The 25,681-nt window shown below is 34.9% G+C and overlaps 1 protein-coding gene across 1 annotated transcript; it reads right to left on the reverse strand.

Moving 5' to 3' along the window:
* Window positions 1-626: 626 nt before the first annotated feature.
* Window positions 627-2,466, reverse strand: LOC125369549. Its single transcript, XM_048372320.1, has 4 exons — window positions 2,327-2,466; window positions 1,680-1,834; window positions 883-1,027; window positions 627-807 (listed from the first exon to the last, which is right to left on the reverse strand). Exons 1-4 carry the CDS (start codon window positions 2,464-2,466, stop codon window positions 627-629), a joined length of 621 nt encoding a protein of 206 aa, XP_048228277.1.
* Between the last annotated feature and the right edge of the window lie 23,215 nt (window positions 2,467-25,681).

Genomic DNA, 25,681 nt, shown 5'->3' on the forward strand with positions numbered 1-25,681 from the left:
TGAACCAAACTAGCAGAACGAATCCTACTCCAACAAGGAGTCTTGATGATGCAAATCCTACTAGCTCAAGGAATCCTAATCAAATAAGGAGTCCTGATTCAATTAGAAATCCTAGTCCTGCAAGGAGTCCTAATGATATTAAGATTCCTATAAATTAAAGAACGAAGTAGCTGAACCAAAGTTCTATTAACAACTTCAATTTGTCATCTGTTTGTGGATGGAAAATAATTTAGTGCCTAACTTACCCCATAACATATTCCAAAAATGACTTAAGAATTTAACATCCCTATCACTAACAATGGTTCTTGGAACTCCATAGAATCACAAACTTCCTTAACAAACAATTCAACAATGTAAGTGGCATCATCGGTTTTATAGCAAGGTATAAAGTGAGCCATCTGACTAAATTGATCCACAACAAAAAATATACTATCTTGGCCCTTCCTAGTCCTAGGCAATCGAAGTATAAAATGCATAGATAAATCTATCTAAGGAACAACAGGAATAGGCAAAGGAGCATATAACTCGTGGGGTTGCAATTTAGACTTAGCCTTTAAACACACAATGCATTAGCCTTATACTTTATTCACATCACATTTCATGCAAGGCCAAAAGAAATGTTTAATCTATATGTCATAAGTCTTATGCAACCAAAATGACCCATTAGACTGCCCCTTGTGCCTCCTTAACAAGTATCTCACGCAAAGAACAATTAGGCAATTCTTTTTGAAAAGATATCCATCAAACACATAGAAATCATTAAAAGCAGCCCCAGTAGCACAAGTATTAAATACATTACCAAAGTCACTATCATTCAAATATAACTCCTTAATAAACTCAAAACTCAATAACTTACAATTAAGAGTATTAAGGAAAGCATACCTTCGAGATAATGCATTAGCAACCACATTCTCCTTACATTTCTTATACTTGATCATATATGGGAATGTCTCAATGAACTCCATCCGCTTTGCATGTCTTCGGTTCAAATTGTCTTGCCTCTTGAGATGCTTCAAACTCTCATGATCTGTATGTATGACAAACTGCTTAGGTCAAAGGTGGTGTTGCCATGTTTGCAAAGCACGAACCAAAGCATAAAGTTCTTTATCATATGTTTGGGTACCGAATTGCTGCCCCATTTAACTTTTCACTAAAATAGCAAATGCGCCTTTGTTCTTGCATCAAAATAACCCAAACATCAACACCACCAGCATCACATTCAATCTTAAAGGCTTTTTCAAAGTTAGGTAAAATTAGCAAAGGAGCATTATACAATCTATCTTTAAGCAAATTAAAAGAATTTCCTTGTGCATCATCGCAATTAAACTGAACATTCTTCTTGACAATCTCATTTAATAGTGCAGCAATGCTACTAAAGTTCCTAATGAACTATCTATAAAAACTAGCAAGACCATAAAAACTCCTATCTTGGCTAATGTTGGTAGGTGTCGACCATTCCTTAATTATTTTCACCTTTTGCTCCTCAACATCTAGACCTTTAGAACTAACAACAAAACCTAAAAATATGACTTTATCCATGCAAAAACTACACTTCTTTAGATTACCAAACAATTTTTCTTTTCTAAGAACTTCTAAGACCCTATGCACATGTATAACATGATCATCAAAAGACTTAGAATAGATTAGAATATCATCAAAATATATAGCTACAAATTTACCAAGAAATTCACGTAATACATGGTTCATCAACCTCATGAAAGTACTAAGTGCAGTAATAAGCCTAAATGGCATTATAAGCCTCTTATAAAGACCATACTTGGTCTTCAATGTTGTTTTCCACTCATCTCCAATTTCATGCAAATTTGATAATATCCTAAATGCAAATCAATATTAGTTAAGTAACATTTACCATAAAACTCATCAAGTATATCATCTAACCTAGGGATATGATGATGATACTTTACCGTTATTTTATTAATTGTATAATACTCCACACACATTCTCCAAGTGCCATTCTTGTTTGGAACCAAAATGACCGGAAAAGCACAAGGACTTAAGCTCTTTCCCATATACCCTTTAGACATCAATTCATCCACTTGCCTTTGAAGCTCCTTTGTCTCCTCAGGATTACTTCTATAGACTGGTCTATTTGGTATGGTAGCCCTAAAGTGAAGTCTATTTGATGCTCAATCCCTCTTTGAGGTGGTAAACCACTTGGCATCTCCTTGGGATACACATCAACAAATTTCTGCAAAAGGTTAGCAAATGTGCTCGATAAGGAAAGACCAAGTTGAATAGTGTTCAAGAAAACATCCTTATAAGTAACTATAAACGACAACTTACTTGAGTGAAATGCATGTCTTACCTCACTTTCTCTAGCCAAAAAGCTCCCCTTTTTTTATTTTTCTCTCTAGGGCGAATCTCACTCTCGTTTGTATCTTTAGCACTCCTTGATTTTTCTCCCTTAATTTTGCTACTTTCAGCCTCGCTCCTTTCTCTCTCCATTTTACATTGGTCATCATACATTTCTTTTGGAGAAAGAGGTAAAAATGTGACTCTTCTCCCATCTTTTATAAAAGAGTATCTATTATGGAACCCATCATGGACAACCCTTCTATCAAATTGTCATGGCCAACCAAGTAAGATATGGCCAGCATGCATATATCACATAGCACTTTATTTGAATGCCTCCCAATAGTTAAAGTCACAATAACCTGCTTATTCACTTTTATCTTACTATAGTTGTTTAACCATATTAACTTATAAGATTTTAGATGTGGAATGAGATTCAATCCCAATTTCTCTACCATAAAAGTGCTAGCAACGTTTGTACAACAACCAATTATCATTCAAATTCAACTTAATTCTATACATCAAAATTTGTACTAACCTTATATAGGCCTTAGAAAACCCTAAATCTTAACTAATAAGAATTTACATCCCATCTATGATAAAGATAACATTTCCAACTAAAAGTGATAACTAAAACAAAGTCCTAATTAGGTTAAAATACTTATCACTCACATCCTTCCTTTTTTTATGTTTTTTGTCTACCCTTGTGTTTAAATCAATTCGATTTGATCTTTAAGCTTAGCCGTATGGAAGAGAAAAAAGAACTTGTGACTTCTTTCCTTATCCGTTCCAAAATCTTACATATGTTCTTATTTTGCTCTTATCTTTTGTGCCTCTCTTTCTAATCTTTGTCTAGTATGATGGTTTGATTTTATTTGGGGAGTATAAACACGTGTGTTGAGTGAAAGCGCATGGAAGCGGCAATCATAGGCACCGATCAAATGCTTGGATAAATGTGAAGAAAGAAGATTAGTTGATCATTTATTGATATCATTCTCTAAATGATCACAAATGAATCTTCTAGAGAAAAATCAAGGCATACCCCATATTCCAATTCTGGATTTGCACTATTGGAATCTCCATCATTCCTCTAGGCACGATGACTTTTGATGACATAAGGATTAGCGTAAGGAATAATGGGAACTCAATTGACAAGCTTGACTAGTGGCATTGGGGCTTAGGTTGATGATCAAGCAGGACGAGACATAAATCCACGCCATAAGAGAGAAATCATGTTTTTTTTATTAATCCAAGCGGCAATGTAAGCATTTTGATATTTAGGATGCATATAATGAAGTAATTTGGATTCAAGTATTATTAGGAAGGCCCACATGAATTTCCCATTGTTTTTGTTAAGTTGGCTCATAGAATTTGGGACTATAAGAGTTGTTGACCAATCAACTACTCTGTAGTACTACAAAATTCGCATGCAACCGAATACTTGAGGGCAGTGAGCATATTATTTTAGTTTTCTACCTTGTAGAAAATCAAGATATCGGTTTTTCGAGAACTTTACAGACTTATCAAGACTCATTCTAGCGAACATAGACTTATCATTTACGTCCTTCCTTTCTTTTGTGTTCTTTGTCAACTCTTGCGTTTAAGTCAATTCGATTTGATACTTTCGCTTAGTGAAAAGAATAAAGAACTTGTAGTTTCTTTCCATATCAGATCTGAAATCCCACTTATGTTCTTATTTTTTCATTTCTTTTGTTCCACTCTATTTAATTTTTGTCTGGTTTGATGGTTTGATTTTATTTGGTGAGCATAAATACGAGTGTTAATTGAAAGTGCATGGAAGCGGCGATTATAGGCACTAATACAATGCTTTGACAAATGGAAAGAAAGAAGATTAGTTTATCAAGTATTGATATCATTCTCAGAATGAGTGTGGAAAAATCTTTTGGAGGAAAGAGTTAACGCTAAGGGTCAAGGCACGCCCCAATATACCAATTCAGGATTTGTACCATTGGAATCTCCATAATTCCATGTTCATCTAGGCAAGAGGACTCCTGGTGACACAAGGTGATATGACCATGGATAATCTATTGAATTGAGCCAATGTCAATCCGTTTTGAGGATCTATCAAGAACAAGATAAAGGATATGCAAGTAAAAACTCATTACAATCTATTGAAGAAACCCTTAGCTATCAATGAACAATCAACAAAGTTGCAACGTTCAGAATAATAAGTATTTGCCCAAGAACTTAGAAAGAGAACACTCTCAAGCATCAAATCATAATCAAAGTTAAAGTTTTATAAGATGATAACTCTTAAGTATTTATAGTGAATCCTTAGGGTTTAAACAAACTAATGAGTGTTGTCTCAAATGTAAGGGGCGGTCCACACTTAGAAATAATCTAATAAACATAATTAGAGGCCCAAACTAAACAAGTAATGAAAAAAGCCCCAAAAAATAGAGTTTTAAAGTAATAAAACACTCAAGGGCCAAAATATATAGGAAGTTAAATAAGGAGTAGTTTCGGTGCAAAGGGAAAATTAATAAGGAGTCAAGTTTCTTGAAGCCCGTTCTCATGAATTTGATTCATCAAGACATAGTTTAGCTCATTGGGCTTGTTTGAGGCTTGTTCTTCCATAATATGAGTTGTCACCAAGCCTTGAGCAAATAAGGCCATTGCATCTTTAAGCTTCTTAGCTCCTACTCTTGCAATTGGACTATTCCCCATATATAGAGGATCTTGCTGAGATGGATTTGTATGAGCATTAGGATTTCCATTATTCCTTCCTTCCTCAAGTGAATTCATTCTCGAATTAGCATCTTTAAAATTAAAAGAAGATAAATTAGAAACATTAAAATTGCACTAACATTATACTCATTTGGATGGTCAAGTTTGTAAGCATTATTGCTAATCCTAGGAACCACTTCTCTTACTTACAACTTAGAACGCCTTTGAAGAGGAAACTTGTCCTTGTGTATATACAACACACCCTATTACCAGGTTGAAACACAACTTGTTTTCGACCTTTGTTGTGATGACGCGTAGCTTGCTCATTTCTCTTCTGAATTTGCTGCCTTACCTGTCATGAACTTGTCTAATATATTTGGCCTTCTTGAAACCATCCAAGTTAGCACGCTCTTGTAATGGCAAAAGTAATAAATCCAAAGAAGTTAGTGGATTAAAACCATAAACAACTTCAAAAGGGCTACAATGAGTAGATGAATGCACACTCCTATTATATCCAAACTCTATATGAGGTAAGCAATCTTCCCAAGGTTTGATATTCTTTTTTATACTAGCACGCAATAATTGTCCCAAGGCCCTATTAACCACTTCAGTTTGACATCCGTTTAAGGGTGAGAAGTAGTAGAAAATAACAGTTTAATACCTAACTTAGTCCACAACGTCTTTTAAAAATAGGACAAAAATTTTGCATCCCTATCAGTAATAATAGTCTTAGGCATGCCATGAAAACATACTACTTCTCTAAGGAATAAATCAGCAACATATGATTCATCATCGGCTTTATGACATGCAATAAAGTGTGCCAGTTTACTAAATCTATCAACCACCACATAAATACTATCATTGCCATGCCTAGACCTTGGCAATCCTAAGATAAAATCTATATAAACATCAATCCAAGGTGAAATAGAAATAGGCAATGGCATATACAATCCATGGGGCTTGCTTTTAGACTTAGCACGTAAACAAACAACACAGTTGGCACAATATTTCTCAACCCATCAACATGCATTTTCAGCCAATAAAAGTGCTCATGCAATATATCTAAAGTCTTAGCAACACCAAAATGCCCAATCAATCCTCCCTCATGCGATTCTTTTAAAAATAATCTACGCATAGAACAATTAGACACACATAATCGATTATCCTTCAACAAGTAGCCATCATGTCTATAGTATTTATCAAAAGCTCCATGCTCACATGCATCATATACACTTCCAAAATCAGGATCATTAAAATAATGTTCTTTAAGCAATTCAAATCCAATTAATTTAGAGTGAAGTGTGTTAATCAAGGCATGCCTCCTAAAGAGTGCATCAGCCACCACATTATCCTTACCTGGTTGGATATTCAGGAGTCAAAAACCAGTTAATGTGAAGATTTTTTTGAATATCATAAAAGGAAAAGTCTCTATAACTGAACTCCAAGTTCCTTGCCTTTTGTTCAATTTATTTTGACCCTACAAATGCTTTAAGCTCTCATGATTAGTATGAATTACGAACTCCTTAGGAAATAAATAATATTGCCATGTCTGCAACGCCCGCACCATTGCAAACTTCTTCTTATTATAGGTGGGATAGTATAAGCTTGCACCACTAAGCTTTTCACTAAAATAGGCAATTGGCGTACCCTCTTGCATCAATACAGCTCTAATTATAACACTAGATACATCATATTCAATAGCAAAAGTAGAATCAGAATTAGGCAAAGCAAGTAAAGGAGCATTAATCAATTTATCTTTCAAAACCTGTAATGCTCTATCTTGTGCCTCTCCCCATTTAAAACCTACATGTTTCTTAATAACCTCAATTAAAGGGGCGACAAGGGTAGAAATTGCCTATAGAAGCTAGCTAGGCCATGAAAAGATCTCACCTCACTCACACTATTAGGTGTGGGCTAAAAAGCATTAGCCTCTAGATTTTCTTTATCTACCTCTATCTCAGCACTAACCGCAAATCCAAGAAAAACTACCTTAGGAGTGAAAGAGTTACACTTGCCAAGATTACTATAAAGCTTTTCTCTTTGCAAGGCGTCAAATAAAGTCCTAAGATGCTCTAAATGCTCATGCATGGAATTGCTATAGACTAATATGTCATCAAAATACGCGACAATAAACTTGCCGATAAAAGGATGCAAAACATGGTTCATAAGTCTCATAAAGATACTAAGGGCATTAGTTAGCACAAAAGGCATCACTAGCCTCTCATACAAACCAAACTTAGTGTAACACCCCCATTACATGCTAACCAATAGACATTAGCCAGAAAGCATACAAGCGTCGTAGACTATATACTACATGTAGATAGGTCAATATGCAGATTGTTAAGAATCAAGACACAAGGTTATTAACATATAAACAAATGATTATACTTAAACATCATTTAACAAGTATTCAAAACATCTTCTTATGCCTTACAAGGCACACTTCTATATACATCACATAACTGCATGCAAAATGCATCAGGAGGAGACTGCACAAAACTGGCCCAACCTGACAGAACTGCTAAAAGCTAGACTTCGGATACAACCAACGGATGCACTAATATTTACAAACCTGAAAAGAAAAATTTTGGAGAGGGGTGAGCTTCCAGCTCAATAAATAAATAATCAACATAATCTATATCACATACACTTAATACAATTTCCACCTAATTATATAACTTACCATGATTCATAGTTTAGGTATAAATTCATACCATTCTACTCAATTCAGTACAACCATCACAGAAGAAATACAATTCAACAATTATAGTTAGTTCTCACGGCTTGTGGATCCCCTTTAATGTGCTGCTCCGCCTCATCCTCACCCATCGCACATGTAAGCTGCTCTACCTCATCCTCACATAATACACTTTTATAGCCTCTCTAGGCTTTAGCCTCCCAAGGCTTTATATATATATATATTTTTTTTCACAGGGGAATCCACCATTCACATGCACATATGCACTTAACATCACAATTCAATCATTTCACTTATATCATATTCAAGCAATAACAATTGTTCCACTCAACACCAATCATTTCCATCTCATTCATTCAAACACAACACAATATTGAGCAAACACAACCATTCGTAGAACATTTGATTAAATATATGAATATAGCAAATATTAACTATTTACTTACTCAAAATACACTTATTCCTTCAGCATATAAGAACCTCCATTCTCTACAACTTCCTTTCCAGTTCTTTGAGTACCTGTTAACACATTCATCAATTCATATTTCATGCATATTCCAAATATTCATGTAAATGCTAGTTCTAATGCATTACAAGATCATCCCCTTCGTAATTCATATGTCTAACTCTTCGTCTAAGACTCTCAATTACTATTTTAATATCATATAAACATTTTTCATCTAGTTATATACCAATTAAACTCAAATTAACATCAAATAAATTGCATAAAACTAATCTCCAATATCTCTGTTTTCTAGACAGAATTTAGTACCAAAGTATATTTATTGCTGGGAAAAATTGGCTCAATAAAAAAATATCGTATTAAATAGACATATACGCTTATGCGTTTAGTTTCATCTTCAAGAAGAATTACTCAATTCCGACTTCTATAGATTTAATTATTCTCAAATTACTGAGCAAGGGTCATACAGCTAGTTGTACCCGAGCTGCAATTTTTTTGCTCAATTTAAGCAACCAAAACGGCAAAAATAGCGAAATCACAAAACTACAAAGTTATAGAGGACTCTTCAAAATTTCCATAGAAACCAATTAAGCTTAATTTGGACTTATATAACCCATGTTATGCCCAAAATACAGAATATCAAGGTTGCTGGAATTTTGACAGTTTTCTATCTTGACATACTTAAACTTAAATCAAGCTTAATCTCTATGCAATCATTCAATACTCTACTAATTCATGATAATAAAACCTTTAATTAATCAATGAAAGCATCAATTGAAGTTTTTCCAATTTGTAATCAAGAACCCTAATGACAAATTAATAATACTCAAGTAACAACTCACCAATTTCAGCTTTTGGGTTGCTAGTATGCTTAAATCCTTTAGCTTTAGCTTGGCTCTTTCAATAGTTGGTAAAATCCTATCTTAATCTTAAGTTTTTCTAGGTATTCCACTCCTCTCTCTTGTTCCAAATTTTGAGTTTTTGGCCATGTACGAATTTTAGAGAAATGAAGAGGTAAAATGAGCTTGCTCATGGTTCCAATTTCCAAGATTCATCTCTCAATGCCACCACCTACTTAACTAGTTTTATCATCCTAAATTAATTCTTACTAACCATATATAGGTACTAACTTTTAATTGTATCTTTTAAATCCAATCTATTTACCCAACCTTCAGCTATTGGTTCAATTAAGTCTTAAGGCTTAATACACATAACCCAAATACTTAATCAACTTATCTAAATTAATAATCTAATATCATGCTTCTTATTCTCTATTTATAATTAATATATATCTGTTCCCATAAAATAAAAATATTATTAATATACCATCATATGCCCAATGATTAAATGTAAATGCACATAACATGTATGATGAGAAAATGCAGCCGTTACAACTGTCCCTTCCTTAAGAAATTTCGTCCTCGAAATTTTAACAACTCACCAACATTACATTGGAATAGATGCATATACTTCTGTCTCATATGCTCTTCCACTTCCCAAGTTGCTTCTCTTGGTGAATGATGACTCCACTTAATTTTGACCATAGGAATGTCTTTATTTCTCAATTTCTTAACCCTTTGATCAAGAATTTCTGTCGGTTCTTCCACATATGTCAACTTTTCTGTGATTTCTATCTCTGGCTCTAGAATGATATGAGTAGGATCTGATCTATATCGCCTGAACATAGAAACGTGAAAAACATCATGAATAGAAGATAACTCTATAGGTAATGCTAACCTATAAGCTAATGGTCCAACTCTTTCAATAATTTCATAAGGTCCTACATACCTCGGACTCAATTTCCCTTGTTTACCAAACCTTATTATTCCTTTCCATGGTGATACCCGCAAGAAAACTTTATCACCCACAATATATTCCATTTCCCTTCAATGCAAATCAGCATAACTCTTTTGTTTGTCTTGTGCTACTTTCAAATTCTTTTTAACTATCTATATTTTATCCATTGTTTCTTGTACCAATTCTGGACCTTCAAGCTGTCTTAAACCTTCAACATCCCAGCATACTGGACTTCTACATTTCCTCCCATACAAAGCTTCATATGGAGCCATACCGATACTAGAATGAAAACTGTTGTTATACACAAATTCCATCTGTGGTATGTAATCATCCCAGTTACCCTTGAACTCAAGTGTGCAAGCCCTCATCATATTTTCTAATGTCTGAATAGTTCTTTCTGATTGCCCATCTGTTTGAGGATGAAAAGCTGTACTGAAATGAAGCTTAGTACCATATGCTTTCTACAAACTCTCCTAGAAACGAGAAGTAAATCTGGGATCCCTATCTGATACAATAGATATAGGCACACCATGCAATCTAACAATCTCAGAAATATACAATTCAGCAAGTTTATCAAGTGAATCTGTTTGCTTCACAGGTAAGAAATGAGCACATTTAGTAAGTCGATCGACAATTACCCAAATAGCATCATGCTTGTTAAATGTATGCGGCAATCCCATAACAAAATCCATAGTAATCTTATCCCACTTCCACACAGGTATAGATAAAGAATGAAGTTTACCTGCAGGTGCCTGGTGCTCTCCTTTCACTTGCTGACATGTCAAACACTTACTCACAAATTCTGCCACATCCTTCTTCATTGTCGGCCACCAATAATAAGGCTTCAAATTTTTGTACATTTTGGTACTTCCAGGATGCATTGTTTTGTCCATGATTTCTTTTCTCAGATCCCCTACATCAGGTACACATATACAATTTCTATTTAATAACACACCATCATCTTTCAACACAAATTGTGTATTCTTTCCTTCTTGTACTCTACCCTTCATCCTTTGCAAATAAGAATCTTCACACTGTGCATCTTTAATTTTATCTCCAATTAAAGGCTTTACTTGTAATGTGGCTAATAGATCATCGTTATAAACATAAAACTTCACATCCATAGCTCTAAGCGCAACTAAATATTCCACATTGTAATAAATCACACTTGAAAAATTTTCCACTGACTTCCTACTTAAAGCATCAGCAACAACATTTGCTTTTCCAGGATGATAATCATAGTGTAATCATAATCCTTCAGAAGCTCAATACATCTTCGTTGTCTCAGATTCAACTCTTTCTGCGTAGGGATATATTTCAAACTCTTATGATCAGTAAATATCTAAAATGTCTCCCCATATAAATAATGTCGCCATATCTTCAATGCATGTACAATAGCTGTTAATTGAAGATCATGCATAGGATAATTCAACTCATGAGGTCGCAATTGTCTTGAAGCATAAGCTATAACCTTCCCATGCTGCATTAAGACACATCCAAGTCCTTGCCTAGAAGCATCAGTATATATAACATAACCTCCATTTTCATATGGCAATGCGAGTATCGGTGTAATAGTAAGCCTTTTCTTCAACTCTTGAAAATTTTGATCACACAACTCAGTCCACTGGAATGGCACATTCTTCTTTAACAAAGCTGTGAGAGGCTTAGCAATAACTGAAAAATCTTTTACAAATCTTCTATAATAGCCAGCTAACCCAAGAAAACTTCAAACTTTAAAAACATTTCTAGGCGATTCCCATTCAATAATTGCTTTAATCTTTGATGAATCTGGTTGCACTCCATGTTTAGAAATAATATGCCCTAAGAATGCAATTTCCTCCATCCAAAACTCGCATTTGTTGAATTTTGCATACAATTGTTTTTCCCTCAAAATCTGTAAAAAAATTCTCAAGTGTTGTTCATGCTCTTCTAGGCTTCTAGAGTAAATCAAAATATCATCAATGAACACAATAACAAAATGATCTAAATATGGTTGGAAAGTCTTGTTCATGAGTGACATAAAAGCAGCAGGAGCATTTGTTAACCCAAATGGCATCACAATAAATTCATAATGTCCATACCTTGTTCTGAATGCTGTCTTGGCAATAGATTTCTCTTCAACCCGGAGTTGCCAATAACCTGATCTTAAATCAATTTTAGAGAACACAGTTGCACCTTTGAACTGATCAAGCAAATCATCAATTCTCGGCGATGGATATTTATTCTTCACTGTAATCCTATTCAATTGCCTATAATCAATACATAATCGCATACTACCATCCTTTTTCTTCACAAACAGAACTGGTGCTCCCCAATGTTACTTGGCGTGATGAAACCTTTACCAAGTAACTCTTCTAATTGCTTCTTTAATTCTTTCAATTCCAATGGAGCCATTCTGTATGGTGCAATGGAAATAGGTGTCGTGCCAGGGATGATGTCAATCTCAAAATCAACCTCTCGATTTGGTGGCAAACCAGGCAAATCATCTAAGAATACGTTAGGAAATTCTCTTACCACTGGAATGTCTAATACCCCTGGTTTGACCTTAGTAGTATCTACAAAACTAATTAGATATGCTTCACATCCATTTTTAACTAACTGACATGCAGTCACTGCTGAAATCAAACAATTAGGAATTGTCTTCCTTTCACCCACCATTATTATTTTCATTTCTCCTTGTATTTCCATAGCCACTTCCTTCGTTTTACAATCAACAATAGCATGATTTCTTGAGAACCAATCCATCCCCAAAATAACATCAAACTCTCTAAGATTAATAACAACCAAATCTGCATGTACTTTGACACTATCTACTACTACAGGACATGATCTCACTATCGTATTTATTGTGATAATACCCCCAGCAAGCATAGATACATATATATCGTAACCTAATGCCTCTATATTAGCATGAACATGCAATGCAAAATCATGTGATATGAATGAACATGTGGATCCAGGATCAATAAGAACATGTGCATCAGAATCATGAATAGAAAGTATACCAGTAACAATTTCAGGTGCTACAAATGCTTCATTTCTAGTAGTAGCAAATACTCTAGCTTGTGCTTGTGGTTGACCAATCTTTTCTGATGATGTTGTTGAAATAGGTAAACCTCCTCTGCCACCTCTTCCTCTGCTCTGCCTGAACCAACTGGAATATTTTCACCAACACTACTCTGACCCATTGTGTAAGATTCTCTAGCATTATTTCTTCTCATAGGACAATCTCTAGAATAATGTCCTGGCCTACTACTACAAGTGAAACATACTATAAGTCCCTAACATTCTCCAGTATGTCTCTTATTGCACGTAGGACAAACAGGAGCAAACCCTCTACTGGCCGAAACTTGTCCTCCCTCAAGTCTGGATGAATTGTATCGACCTCTGCTATAAGGTACTGTGGAGGATCTACTAGACTGACCACCAAACCCTCGTCCACGATAACTACTCCTTTGTGAATTAAAGCCTCTGAACGAAGAAATACTAGTCTAACTTGGAGGATTACTATAAGTACCAATGATCTTCTTCTTTTTAGCTTCCATAGTATTCCTTTCAAATGATGTTTCTTCAGCTCTCAAAGCAGCTTCAATTGAGGCATTGTAATTCTGAGGTTTCACTGCCATTTTCTCACGAATGTCAAGCCTCAAACCCATCTCAAATTTCTTCCTTTTCAGTTCTTCAGTGGCTATTTCTTCTGGTGCATACTTAGATAATCTCACAAATTGAACTTCATACTCGCAACCGACATATCATTCGCTTCAATCAAGAAATTCAAGCTTCTTTCTGTCTCTATAAATTTCTAGAGTATACTTCTCAGCAAATTCTCTCAAGAAATCATTCCAAGTCAAAGTCATTGGTCGATCTTTGCTTCTTAAAACTGTTTCCCACCAATCAAGTGCATCTTTTTCTATTAAAGACACTGCATATAGAAGCCTTTGTTCTGATGTGCAATTAAATCTATCCAACACCCTTTCCGTATTTCGTAACCATTCCTCAGCCTCAGCAGGATCAGTAGTACCCTGAAAAACATTAGCACCTTGTTTCCTAACCCTTTCATAATTTTTGTCTATCACAACCTCTTGTTGTTGAGTCTGAGGCACCGGTGCTTGTTGTCGAGCTACCCGTTGCATTAGAAAATCCATAAACTGTTCCATAACATTTTGTACATTCGATTGTGCAGCATTTTCAGAATGTAGCTCATGCTCATCATGTTGATCATGTTCATATGCATTTTCATGACCATGCACAGACTTTAATGACTTATCTGGGCCAGTTGCGTGTTCTCCTTGTCTCTCCAACTATATATATGAAATGCAAATACTCAGTCAAGTTCAAAGAACATATGTCATATGCTTAATGATGTGCAATATAAATCTACTCCCAATGAATCTAATCCCTGCTTTGATACCACTAAATGTAACACCCCCATTACATGCTAACCAATAGACATTAGCCAGAAAGCATACAAGCGCCGTAGAGTATATACTACATGTAGATAGGTTAATATGCAGATTGTTAAGAATCAAGACACAAGGTTATTAACATATAAACATATGATTATACTTAAACATCATTTAACAAGTATTCAAAACATCTTCTTATGCCTTACAAGGCACACTTCTATATACATCACATAACTGCATACAAAATGCATCAGGAGGAGACTCCACAAAACTTGCCCAACATGACAGAACTGCTAAAAGCTAGACTTCGGATACAACCAACGGATGCACTACTATTTACAAACCTGAAAAGAAAAATTTTGGAGAGGGGTGAGCCTCCAGCTCAGTAAATAAATAATCAACATAATCAATATCACATACACTTAATACAATTTCCACCCAATCACATAACTTACCATGATTCATAGTTTAGGTATAAATTCATACCATTCTACTCAATTCAGTATAACCATCATAGAAGAAATACAATTCAACAATTATGGTTAGTTCTCACGGCTTGTGGATCCCCTTTAATGTGATGCTCCACCTCATCCTCACCCATCGCACATGTAAGATGCTCCGCCTCATCCTCACATAATACCCTTTTATAGCCTCTCTAGGCTTTAGCCTCCCAAGGCTTTATATATATATTTTTTTTCACAGGGGAATCCACCATTCACATGCACATATGCACTTAACATAACAATTCAATCATTTCTCTTATATCATATTCAAGCAATAACAATTGTTCCGCTCAACACCAATCATTTCCATCTCATTCATTCAAACACAACACAATATTAAGCAAACACAACCATTCGTAGAACATTTGATTAAATATATGGATATAGCAAATATTAACTATTTACTTACTCAAAATACACTTATTCCTTCAGCATATAAGAACCTCCTTTCTCCACAACTTCCTTTCCAGGCCTTTGAGTACCTGTTAACACATTCATCAATTCACATTTCATGCATATTCCAAATATTCATGTAAATGCTAGTTCTAATGCATTACAAGATCATCCCCTTCGTAATTCATAGGTCTAACTCTTCCTCTAAGACTCTCAATTACTATTTTAATATCATATAAACATTTTTCATCTAGTTATATACCAATTAAACTCAAATTAACATCAAATAAATTGCATAAAACTAATCTCCAATATCTCTGTTTTCTAGACAGAATTTAGTACCAAAGTATATTTATTGCTGGGAAAAATTGGCTCAATAAAAAAATATCGTATTAAATAGACATATACGCTTGTGCGTCTAGTTTCATCTTCAAGAAGAATTACTCAATTCCGACTTCTATAGATTTAATTATTCTCAAATTACTGAGCAAGGGTCATACAGCTAGTTGTACCCGAGCAGCAATATTGTTGCTCAATTTAAGCAACCAAAACGGCAAAAATAGCGAAATCACAAAACTACAAAGTTATAGAGGACTCTTCACAATTTCCATAGAAACCAATTAAGCTTAATTTGGACTTATATAACCCATGTTATGCCCAAAATACAGAACATCAAGGTTGCTGGAATTTTGACAGTTTTCTATCTTGACATACTTAAACTTAAATCAAGCTTAATCTCTATGCAATCATTCAATACTCTACTAATTCATGATAATAAAACCTTTAATTAATCAATGAAAGCATCAATTGAAGTTTTTCCAATTTGTAATCAAGAACCCTAATGACAAATTAATAATACTCAAGTAACAACTCACCAATTTCAGCTTTTGGGTTGCTAATATGCTTAAATCCTTTAGCTTTAGCTTGGCTCCTTCAATAGTTGGTAAAATCCTATCTTAATCTTAAGTTTTTCTAGGTATTCCACTCCTCTCTCTTGTTCCAAATTTTGAGTTTTTGGCCATGTACGAATTTTAGAGAAATGAAGAGGTAAAATGAGCTTGCTCATGGTTCCAATTTCCAAGATTCATCTCTCAATGCCACCACCTACTTAACTAGTTTTATCATCCTAAATTAATTCTTACTAACCATATATAGGTACTAACTTTTAATTGTATCTTTTAAGTCCAATCTATTTACCCAACCTTCAGCTATTGGTTCAATTAAGTCTTAAGGCTTAATACACATAACCCAAATACTTAATCAACTTATCTAAATTAATAATCTAATATCATGCTTCTTATTCTCTACTTATAATTAATATATATCTGTTCCCATAAAATAAAAATATTATTAATATACCATCATATACCCAATGATTAAATGTAAATGCAGATAACATGTATGATGAGAAAATGCAGGCGTTACACTTAGTCTTAAAGGCAGTTTTCCATCTATCCCCTAATTTCATGTGTATTTGACGATATCCAGACTTGAGATCAATTTTAAAGAAGATTTTAGCACCATGTAATTCTTCCAACATATCATCCAATGTAGGAATTGGATGATGACAATTTATAGTAATCTTATTCATGGCGCAACAATTAACATTTATCCTCCAAGATCTATATTTCTTGGGCACCAAAAGAATAATTACAACACATGGGCTCGTACTCTCTCTAATTAAACCTTTGGAAAGCAACTCTTCCACTTACTATTGCAATTGCTTTGTTTCTTCTGGGTTGCTTGGATATGCAGGGCGATTAGGTATTTGTGCACCAGGTATGAAATTGATACAACGCTCAATTCCTCTAATGGGCAGTAATCATGTGGAATCTCCTCTAGAAACACATAATCAAAAATCCTATAAAAGAGTTTTAATGCTTTGAGGCAGATCCTCAAGCTTAGAGTTATAAAAAGATAACATGTTACTTTTAAAAATAAGCATAAGCATCCTTTGCTTAGCCAAGTAGGCTTTTCGTACATCACCCTCTTTGACATAGAAATTGCCTTTTAACTCACTTTGTTCACTATACTCTCATTTTTCTTGCGACTTACTTTTTATCACTGGATAAACACTTAAACTCTACTTTTTCCTGTCTTTTTGCACACCTCTCATTATTTTTCTTACAACACTCCTTTTGCTCGTGCACCTCTTCGTTTTCATGTGCATTCTCACACCACTATAATTGAATTTTGGTCTTTATAGACCTGTTTAGGAGTTAAAGGTATAAGAATAATACGTTTGTTCTAAAAAGTAAGAGTATGGCAATTAGTAAAACCATCATGAACAACCTTTTTATCCAACTGCCAAGGACGTTATAACGAGATATGACTAGCTTGCATAGGAATCACATCATGTAAAACTTGATCTTTATAACATCCTATAGAGAAATAAATTAATGCTTGTCTAGTGACCCTAATATCACCACAATTATTCAACCAACGCAATCTATAAGACTTAGGATGTTTAGTTGTTTTCAAACAAAGTTTATCAACTAAACTAGCATTAACAACATTAGTACAACTTCCACTATCTACAATCATACTATACAATTTATTTGCAATTGTACATCTAGTATGGAATATATTCTCCCGTTATACTTCTTCCACTTTGGCTTGTACATTCAAAGCACACATAGTCACATAAGAAAAGAGTTTACTATTAAGAGCATATTCGACATCCTCTTCTTCTTGTGTGTGATCATCTAAGATCGGCTCATCATCACTATCATCACCTTCACTTATCACATCATCGTTGTCCATGATTATCATAATTCTTTGATTAGGACATTCAGCTTGGTTGTGTCCATATCCTTTCCACTTAAACCATTATATCTTCGATTATGAACCACTTGCTTTCCCTTTACCTTTATCATCCATGGACTTGTCATTGTCTCTTTGTAGATTCATTCACAAACTTAGTTCCTTGTACAAGTTTTTGAAGTTTGTGGTACAATTCCATATAGTAGTGTGAAGAAACAAACTGTCTACATGATTCTCTTCATCTCTCCGTATGTTGAGATTGGATCCTCATCATTGCACCTTTGAGCTGTAACTAATTGATCCCACCCCGTACTAGCGTAATCAGTAAACTCAATAGAAGCAAGTTTTACCTTTCTTTCTTATGTGGAGTTATGGCATTCAAACACACGTTCGACCTTTTTCTCCCATTCCAAATGGACTTATGGATCTCCTTTTCCTTGAAAAGTTTTGGTTGGAGACGCCATCGTCCTCGTCATCATCATCATTCCAATTCTGCCTCCTAGGTAGAGGTGGAGTTGGTGTTCGGTTTGGTTTCTCATCCCTTTCAATTCTTAACTCATCCAAGTTTTCCCTTATTTCAAAATCAGTTCTCCCTTATTTAGGAAAAGATTTTCGGCCAAATCAAGGAGATATTTTTTCATATCCTTTGATTAGGAAACTTGCTGAATTTTTCCTCTTTTGTGATAAGTCTCCTAAACTGTATTCCTTTGATTAGAGACTTCCAATATTTCGGCTCCTTCACCTCCAAGCTTGAATTTTTGAACTTAAATCGAGTTCTACTCAAAATGAACAGTTTTTCTTTTATTTCTATGGCACGAATTTTTCACTCTTTTTTTAGCTAATTGCGGAAATAAAAGAACTAACTAAACAACTACAATCTTGAACTTGAGCCTAAGCTATGATACCAAAACTGATATGACCCTAGACAATCTGTTGAATAGAACCAGTATCAATCCGTTTTGAGGATCTATCAAGAACAAGATAAAGGATATGCAACTAAGAACTCACAACATTCTATTGAAGGAACCCTTAGCTATCAATGAACAATCAACAGAGTTGCAATTTTCAAAACAATAAGTCCTCGTAAGAACTTAGAAGGAGAACATTCTCAAGCATCAAATTATAAACAAAGTTAAAATTCTTACAAGATGATAACCCTTAAGCAATTATAATGAATATTTATGGTTTAGACAAACTAATGAGTGTTATGCCAAATGCAAGGGGCGACCCACACTTAGAATTAATCTAATACACAACTAAAGGCCCAGAAAAAAACAAGTAATGAAAAAGGCCCGAAGAAATAGAGTTTTAAAGTAATAAAACATTGAAGGGCCAAAATACATGAGAAGTTAAATAAGGAGTAGTTTCGATCTAAGGAGAAATTAATAAGGAGTTCAAGCTTCTTGAAGCCCATTCTCATTAACTTGAATCATCAAGACACAATCTGGGTCATTGGGCTTATTTGAGGCTTGTTCTTCCACAATATGAGTTATCATCAAGGCTTAAGCAAATAAGGCCTTGCAACCTTAATATTCTTCACTTTTACTCTTCTGATTGGACCACTCCCTGTAGATAGAGGATCTTGCTCGGATGGGTTTGTAGGAGCACTAGGATTTCCATCACAAGAATTGGCATAAGGAATCATGGGAATGCAATTGATAAGCTTGACCAGTTGCATTGGAGCATGACTTGATAATTTGGCAGGATAAGATACAAATCCACACATGTTGGGGAGAAATCATGTTGCAGTCGATTAATCCAAGCAGGAATGCATAATACAAATGGGAATGCGGAATACGTAAATCCACGCACGCAAGATAGAAATCATAATGTTATCAATGAATCCAACTGTAATACAATCAGGAATGTGACCTTTTGATCTTTAGGATGCACATTATTAAGTAAGGAGTGTTATTAGGTAGGCCCGCATGAATTTCCCCTTGTTTTCGTTAAGCTAGTTCATAAATTTTAGGATCTCCATCATCCCTTATTCCTCAAGGCACGAGGACTCCTTATGACACAAGGATTACTATAAGGACTAGTTAAGAACTCTTATAGTCTTAAATTTGATGATCAAGTAGGACGAGATGTAAATCCACGCACGTAAGGGAGAAGTCATGTTCTTTTCAATAAATCCAAGCGTAATACAAATGGGAATGCAGGCCTTTTGTTGTTTGGGATGCATATAATGAAGTGATTTGGGTCGGAATGTTGTTAGGTAGGCCCACGCGAACTTCCCCTTTTTTTTTGTTAAGCTCGCTCATAAAATTTAGGACTACAAAAGTTGTTGACCAGTCAACTCCTCTCTCATTATTGACTTGACTTTAGTTTATTCATCTTTTTATATTTATTTATTCATGTTTAGCTTATAGTTTCTTCTTCTTATGGAATGAGGACTTTAGAACTATAAAAATGCATTAAGCCAAATACTTGAGGCTAATGAGCATATTATTTCAATCTTCTATCTTACGGGAAATTAAGTTATGGGTTCTTTCAAGAACTTTATGGACTCATTAATACTCGGGCTAGCAAACATAGACTCACTGCTCACGTCCTTCCTTTCTTTTGTGTTATATATCTTACGTTGTGTTAAAATCAATTCAATTTGAAACTTATTCTTAGCCGTATCAAAGAGAAGAAAGAACATGTGATTTATTTCCTTACCAGATCTGAAGTCAAAACTATGTCCTCATTTTGTTCGCTCATCTTGTGCCTTTCTTTTTAATCTTTGTCTAGTATGATGGTTTGGTTTTATTTGGGGAGCACAAATATAAATGTTGAGTGAAAACACGTTGAAGCGTCAATCATAAGCACCGATCTAAATGCATGTACAAATGCGAAGAAAGAAAATTAGTTGATCGAGTATTCATATCATTCTCCAAATGATTGCAGACGAGTCTTATAGAGGAAAGAGGGAATGATAAGAATCGAGGCACGCCCATATATTCTTATTCATGATTTGCACTATTGGGATCTCCACTAAGGATGAGGACTCCTAATGACACAAGAATTGGCGTAAGGGATCATGGGAGTGCAATTGACAAGGTTCACCTGTGGCATTAGGTCTTTGCTTGATGGTCAAGTAGGATGAGACATAAATCCATGTTCGTAAAGGAGAAATTATATTATTTTCGAATTGATTTAAACATGGCCGTAGACAAAGAACATAAGTAAAAGGAAGGACGTGAGGGATAAGTCTATGCTCGCAAGTCCGAGTGTTGATAAATCCATAAATTTCTTGAAAGAACACATAACTTGATTTCCTGCAAGGTAGAAAACTGAAATATTATCCTCATTAGCCTCAAGTATTCGGTTGCATGCGGTTTTTATAGTGCGAAAGCCCCATTCAATAAGAAGAAGATACTAGAAGCTAGATATGAAGAATTAATCAAATAAATATTAATAAACTAAAGTCAAATCAATAAACTAAAAGCTAAATATTAATAAACTCACAGTCCTAAATTTTATGACCCAGCTTAATAAAAATAAGGGTAAATTCGGGTGGGCCTACCTAAAAACACTCCTACCCAAATTACTTTATTATATGCATTTCAAACATCAAAGCACTCGAATTTTGGCTTGTATCACGTTTGAATTAATTGAAAACAACTTGATTTCTCCCTTACGCGCATGGATTTACGTTTCTCCTACTTGATCTTCAAGCTAAGCCCTAGTGCCACTGGTCAAGCTTGTTAATTGCATCCCATGATTCCTTATGCCCAACCTTACATCATCATGATTCCTTGTGCTTAAAGGAATAAGGAAGGATAGAGATCTTAACGGTGTAATATTTGGGCATGCCTGGATTCTCGGCATTCCTTCTTCCATCTAAAAGATTTCTTTGCAATCATTCGAAGAATGATATCAATACATGATCAACTAATTTTCTTTCTTTACAGTCGTTGAAGTATTGGACTAGTGCCTATGATTTCCTTTTCCATGCACATTCACACAACACTCGTGTTTATGGTCCCCATATAAAACTAAACCAACATACTAGATAGAGATTATAAAAAGAGACACAAAAGAAACAAACAAAATGAGAATATAGGCAGGATTTCATATCCGATAAGGAAAGAAATCACAAGTTCTTTATTCTCTTCCATACGGCTAAGCTAAGGATCAAATCGAATTGATTTAAACACAAGCGTAGACAGAGAACACAAGCACAAGGAATGACGTGAGGGATAAGTCTATGCTCACTAGCGCAAGTGTTGATAAATCCATAAATTTCTTGAAATAATACATAACATGATTTCCTACAAGGTGGAAAACTGAAATAATATGCTCATTAGTCTCAAGTATGCAGTTGCATGCAGTTTTTATAGTCTGAAAGGCCTCATTCCATAAGAAGAATAGACTATAAGCTAAATATGAATAAATAAATAAATAAAGATTAATAAACTAAAGTCAAATCAAGAACTAAAGAGGAGTTGACTGGGCAATAACTCTCGTAGTCCTAAATTTTATAAGCTAGCTTAACAAAAATAAGGATAAATTCGGGTAGCCCTACCTAAAAACACTTCGACCCAAATTACTTCATTATATGCATTTCAAACATCAAAGTGCTTGAATTCGGCTTGTACTACACTTGGATTTATTGAAAAAAACATGATTTCTCTCTTACTTGCTTGGATTATGTCTCTCCTGCTTGATCATCAAGCTAAGCCCCAATGCCACTAGTCAAGTTTGTTAATTGCGTTCCCATTATTCCTTATGCCCAACCTTGTGTCATCGGGATTCCTTGTGCCTAGTGGAAGAAGGAAGGATGGAGATCCTAATGGTGCAAATCCTGAGTCAAAATACTTGGGTGTGCCTCGATTCTCGGCGTTTTCTCCTTCCTTTAAAAGATTCCTCTTCGATCATTCGGAGAATGATATTAATGAGCCTTGAATTTGTATCCAAATCTTCAAGCCTTGATGTGTCCTTAGCCCAAATATCTTGAATAAGCCCATTGAGAGCTTCTTTTATCTTCTTAGCCTTGAGCCTTGTAGTTGGGTCTCCATGGATGTTAAATGGATCTTGAATCCTAGTTGGATTAGGATTCCCAATGTCACTTGAATTCTTGATGTCATTTCGACTCCTAATATCATTAGAGACTCCTTATTAGAGTAGAACTCCTAGTTACAGTATGACTCCTTATTAGAATAGGATTCGTTAAGCTAGTAGGATTTGTATCATTAGGGTTCCTTATTGGAGTAGGATTTCTTATGCTAGATCGCTTCTTATCAATGATGGAGATCCCAATGGTTCAAATCTTGAATTGGAATATTGGGGCGTGCGTCAATTCCAAATCTAGGTTTGCTAGTGTGCATCTTCATAAGTCTAGAAAGTTCTTATAAGAACGCATAACTTGATTTTCTGCAAGCTAGAAAACTAAAATAATATGCTCACTAGCCTCAAGTATTCGGTTGCATGTAGTTTTTATAATGCGAAAGCCTAATTCTATATGAAAAAGAAATAAAAAGCTAAATACGGACAGTGGACAGTAGTTGACTGGTCAATAGTTCTCGTTGTCCTAAATTTTGTGAGCCAGCTTAAAGAAAGCAGGAGAAATCTGCAAGGGCCTACCTAAAAATAACCCGAGCCAAATTACTTGTTTATATGCATCCCAGACATCAAAACGCTCGCATTCCCACTAGTATTACACTTGGATTAATCGAAACCCATATGATTTCTCACTATCGCGCATGGATTTACATCTTGTCTTGCTTGATCATTATGCTAAGTCCCAGATACTACCAGGGCTTGTTAATTGCATTCCCATGATTCCTTATGCTAATCCTCACATCATCAAGAATCCCTGTACTAGAGGTATAAGGAACAAGCCTCAATTCTCATTGTTCCCTTTTTCGTCTAAAAGTTTCATTTGCAGTCATTCGAAGAATGATATTAATACTCAATCAACTAATTTTGTTTCTCCGCATTAGTCCAAGTATTGAATCAGTGCCTATGATTACCGCTTCCAAGGGCTTTCTCTCAATAGTTGTGTTTATGCTACCCAAATAAAACCAAGCTATCATACAAGAGAAGAGGAGTTGACTGGTCAACAACTTTTATAGTCCCAAATTCTATGAGCTAGATTAACAAAAATAGGGGAGAATTTGTATGGTCATACCTAATAATACTCCGGTCCAAATTAAGTAATTATATGCATCCCAGAAATCAAAATGCATGCATTCCTGCTTGGATTAATCAAAAGAAACATGATTTCTATCTTACGTGCGTGGATTTGCATTTCGTTATGCTAGATCATCAAGTCACGCCATAATGCCACCGATCAAGCTTGTGAATTGTATTTATGCTCACAAAATAAAACCAAACCATCAAACTAGACAGAGATTAGATAGAGTGAAACAAAATGAGAACATATGTGGGATTTCAGATCTGATAAGGATAGAAATCACAAGTTCTTTATTTTTTTCCATATGGTTAAGCGAAAGGATCAAATTGAATTAACTTAAACACAAGGGTCGATAAAGAACACAAAAGAAAGGAAGGACGTAAGCAATAAGTCTATGTTCGCTAGAATGAGTCTTGATAAGTCCATAAAGTTCTTGAAAGAACCCATATCTTGATTTTCTGCAAGGTAGAGAACTCAAATATTATGTTCACTACCCTCAACTATTCGGCTGCATATGATTTTTGTAGTACGAGAGAGTAGTTGATTGGTCAACAACTCTTGTAGTCCCAAATTTTATGAGCCAGCCTAACACAAACAAGGGGAAAATTTGTTTAGGCCTACCTAATAATATTATGATCCAAATTTCTTCATTATATGTGGCCCAAACATAAAAATGCTCGCATTGTTGCTTGTATTATGCTTGGATTTCATGATTTCTCCCTTACGAGCATGGATTTACGTCTCGTCCTACTTGATCATCAAGATAAGCACAATGCCATGATCAAGCTTGTCAATTGAGATCCCATGATTCTTTACAACAATCCTTGTGTCATCAGAAGTCATTGTGCCTAGAGGAACAAGGAATGATGGAGATTCTAATGGTGCAAATCCTGAATATTTAGCGTGCCTCAATTCTAATTGTTCTCTCTTTCCTCTAGAAGATTTGTCCGCGATTATTCCGAGAATGATATCACTATACGATCAACTAATTTTATTTTTCTTCAGATTTATGTAAGATTGGATCGGTGCCTATGATTGCCAATTCCATGCTCTTTCTAGAAGCTACATATGAATAAATAAATAAAAAAAGATGAATAAACTAAAGTCAAATCAAGAACCGAAGAGGAATTGACTGGTCAACATCTCTCATTGTCCTAAATTTTATGACATAGTTTAACAAAAATAAGGGGAAATCTGTGAGGCCCTACCTAAGAACACTCCAACACAAGTTACTTCTTCATATGCGTTTGAAACATCAAAATGCTCGCATTTCCACTAGTATTACATTGGATTAATCGAAACCCACATGATTTCTCATTAGCGCGCTTGGATTTACATCTCGTCTTGCTTGATCATCAAGCTAAGCCGTAATAGCATCATTCCAACTTTTCAATTGTGTTCCAATGAGTCCTTATGTCAATCCTCATGTTATCAGGAGTCCACAAAACTAGAGGAACAAGGAATGATGGAGATCCCAATGGTGCAAATCTTGAATCATAATATTTAGGCGTGCCTCGACTCTCGATGTTTCCT

Source organism: Ricinus communis, chromosome 3 (assembly GCF_019578655.1).
Source record: "Ricinus communis isolate WT05 ecotype wild-type chromosome 3, ASM1957865v1, whole genome shotgun sequence".
Classification (NCBI taxonomy): Eukaryota; Viridiplantae; Streptophyta; class Magnoliopsida; order Malpighiales; family Euphorbiaceae; genus Ricinus; species Ricinus communis.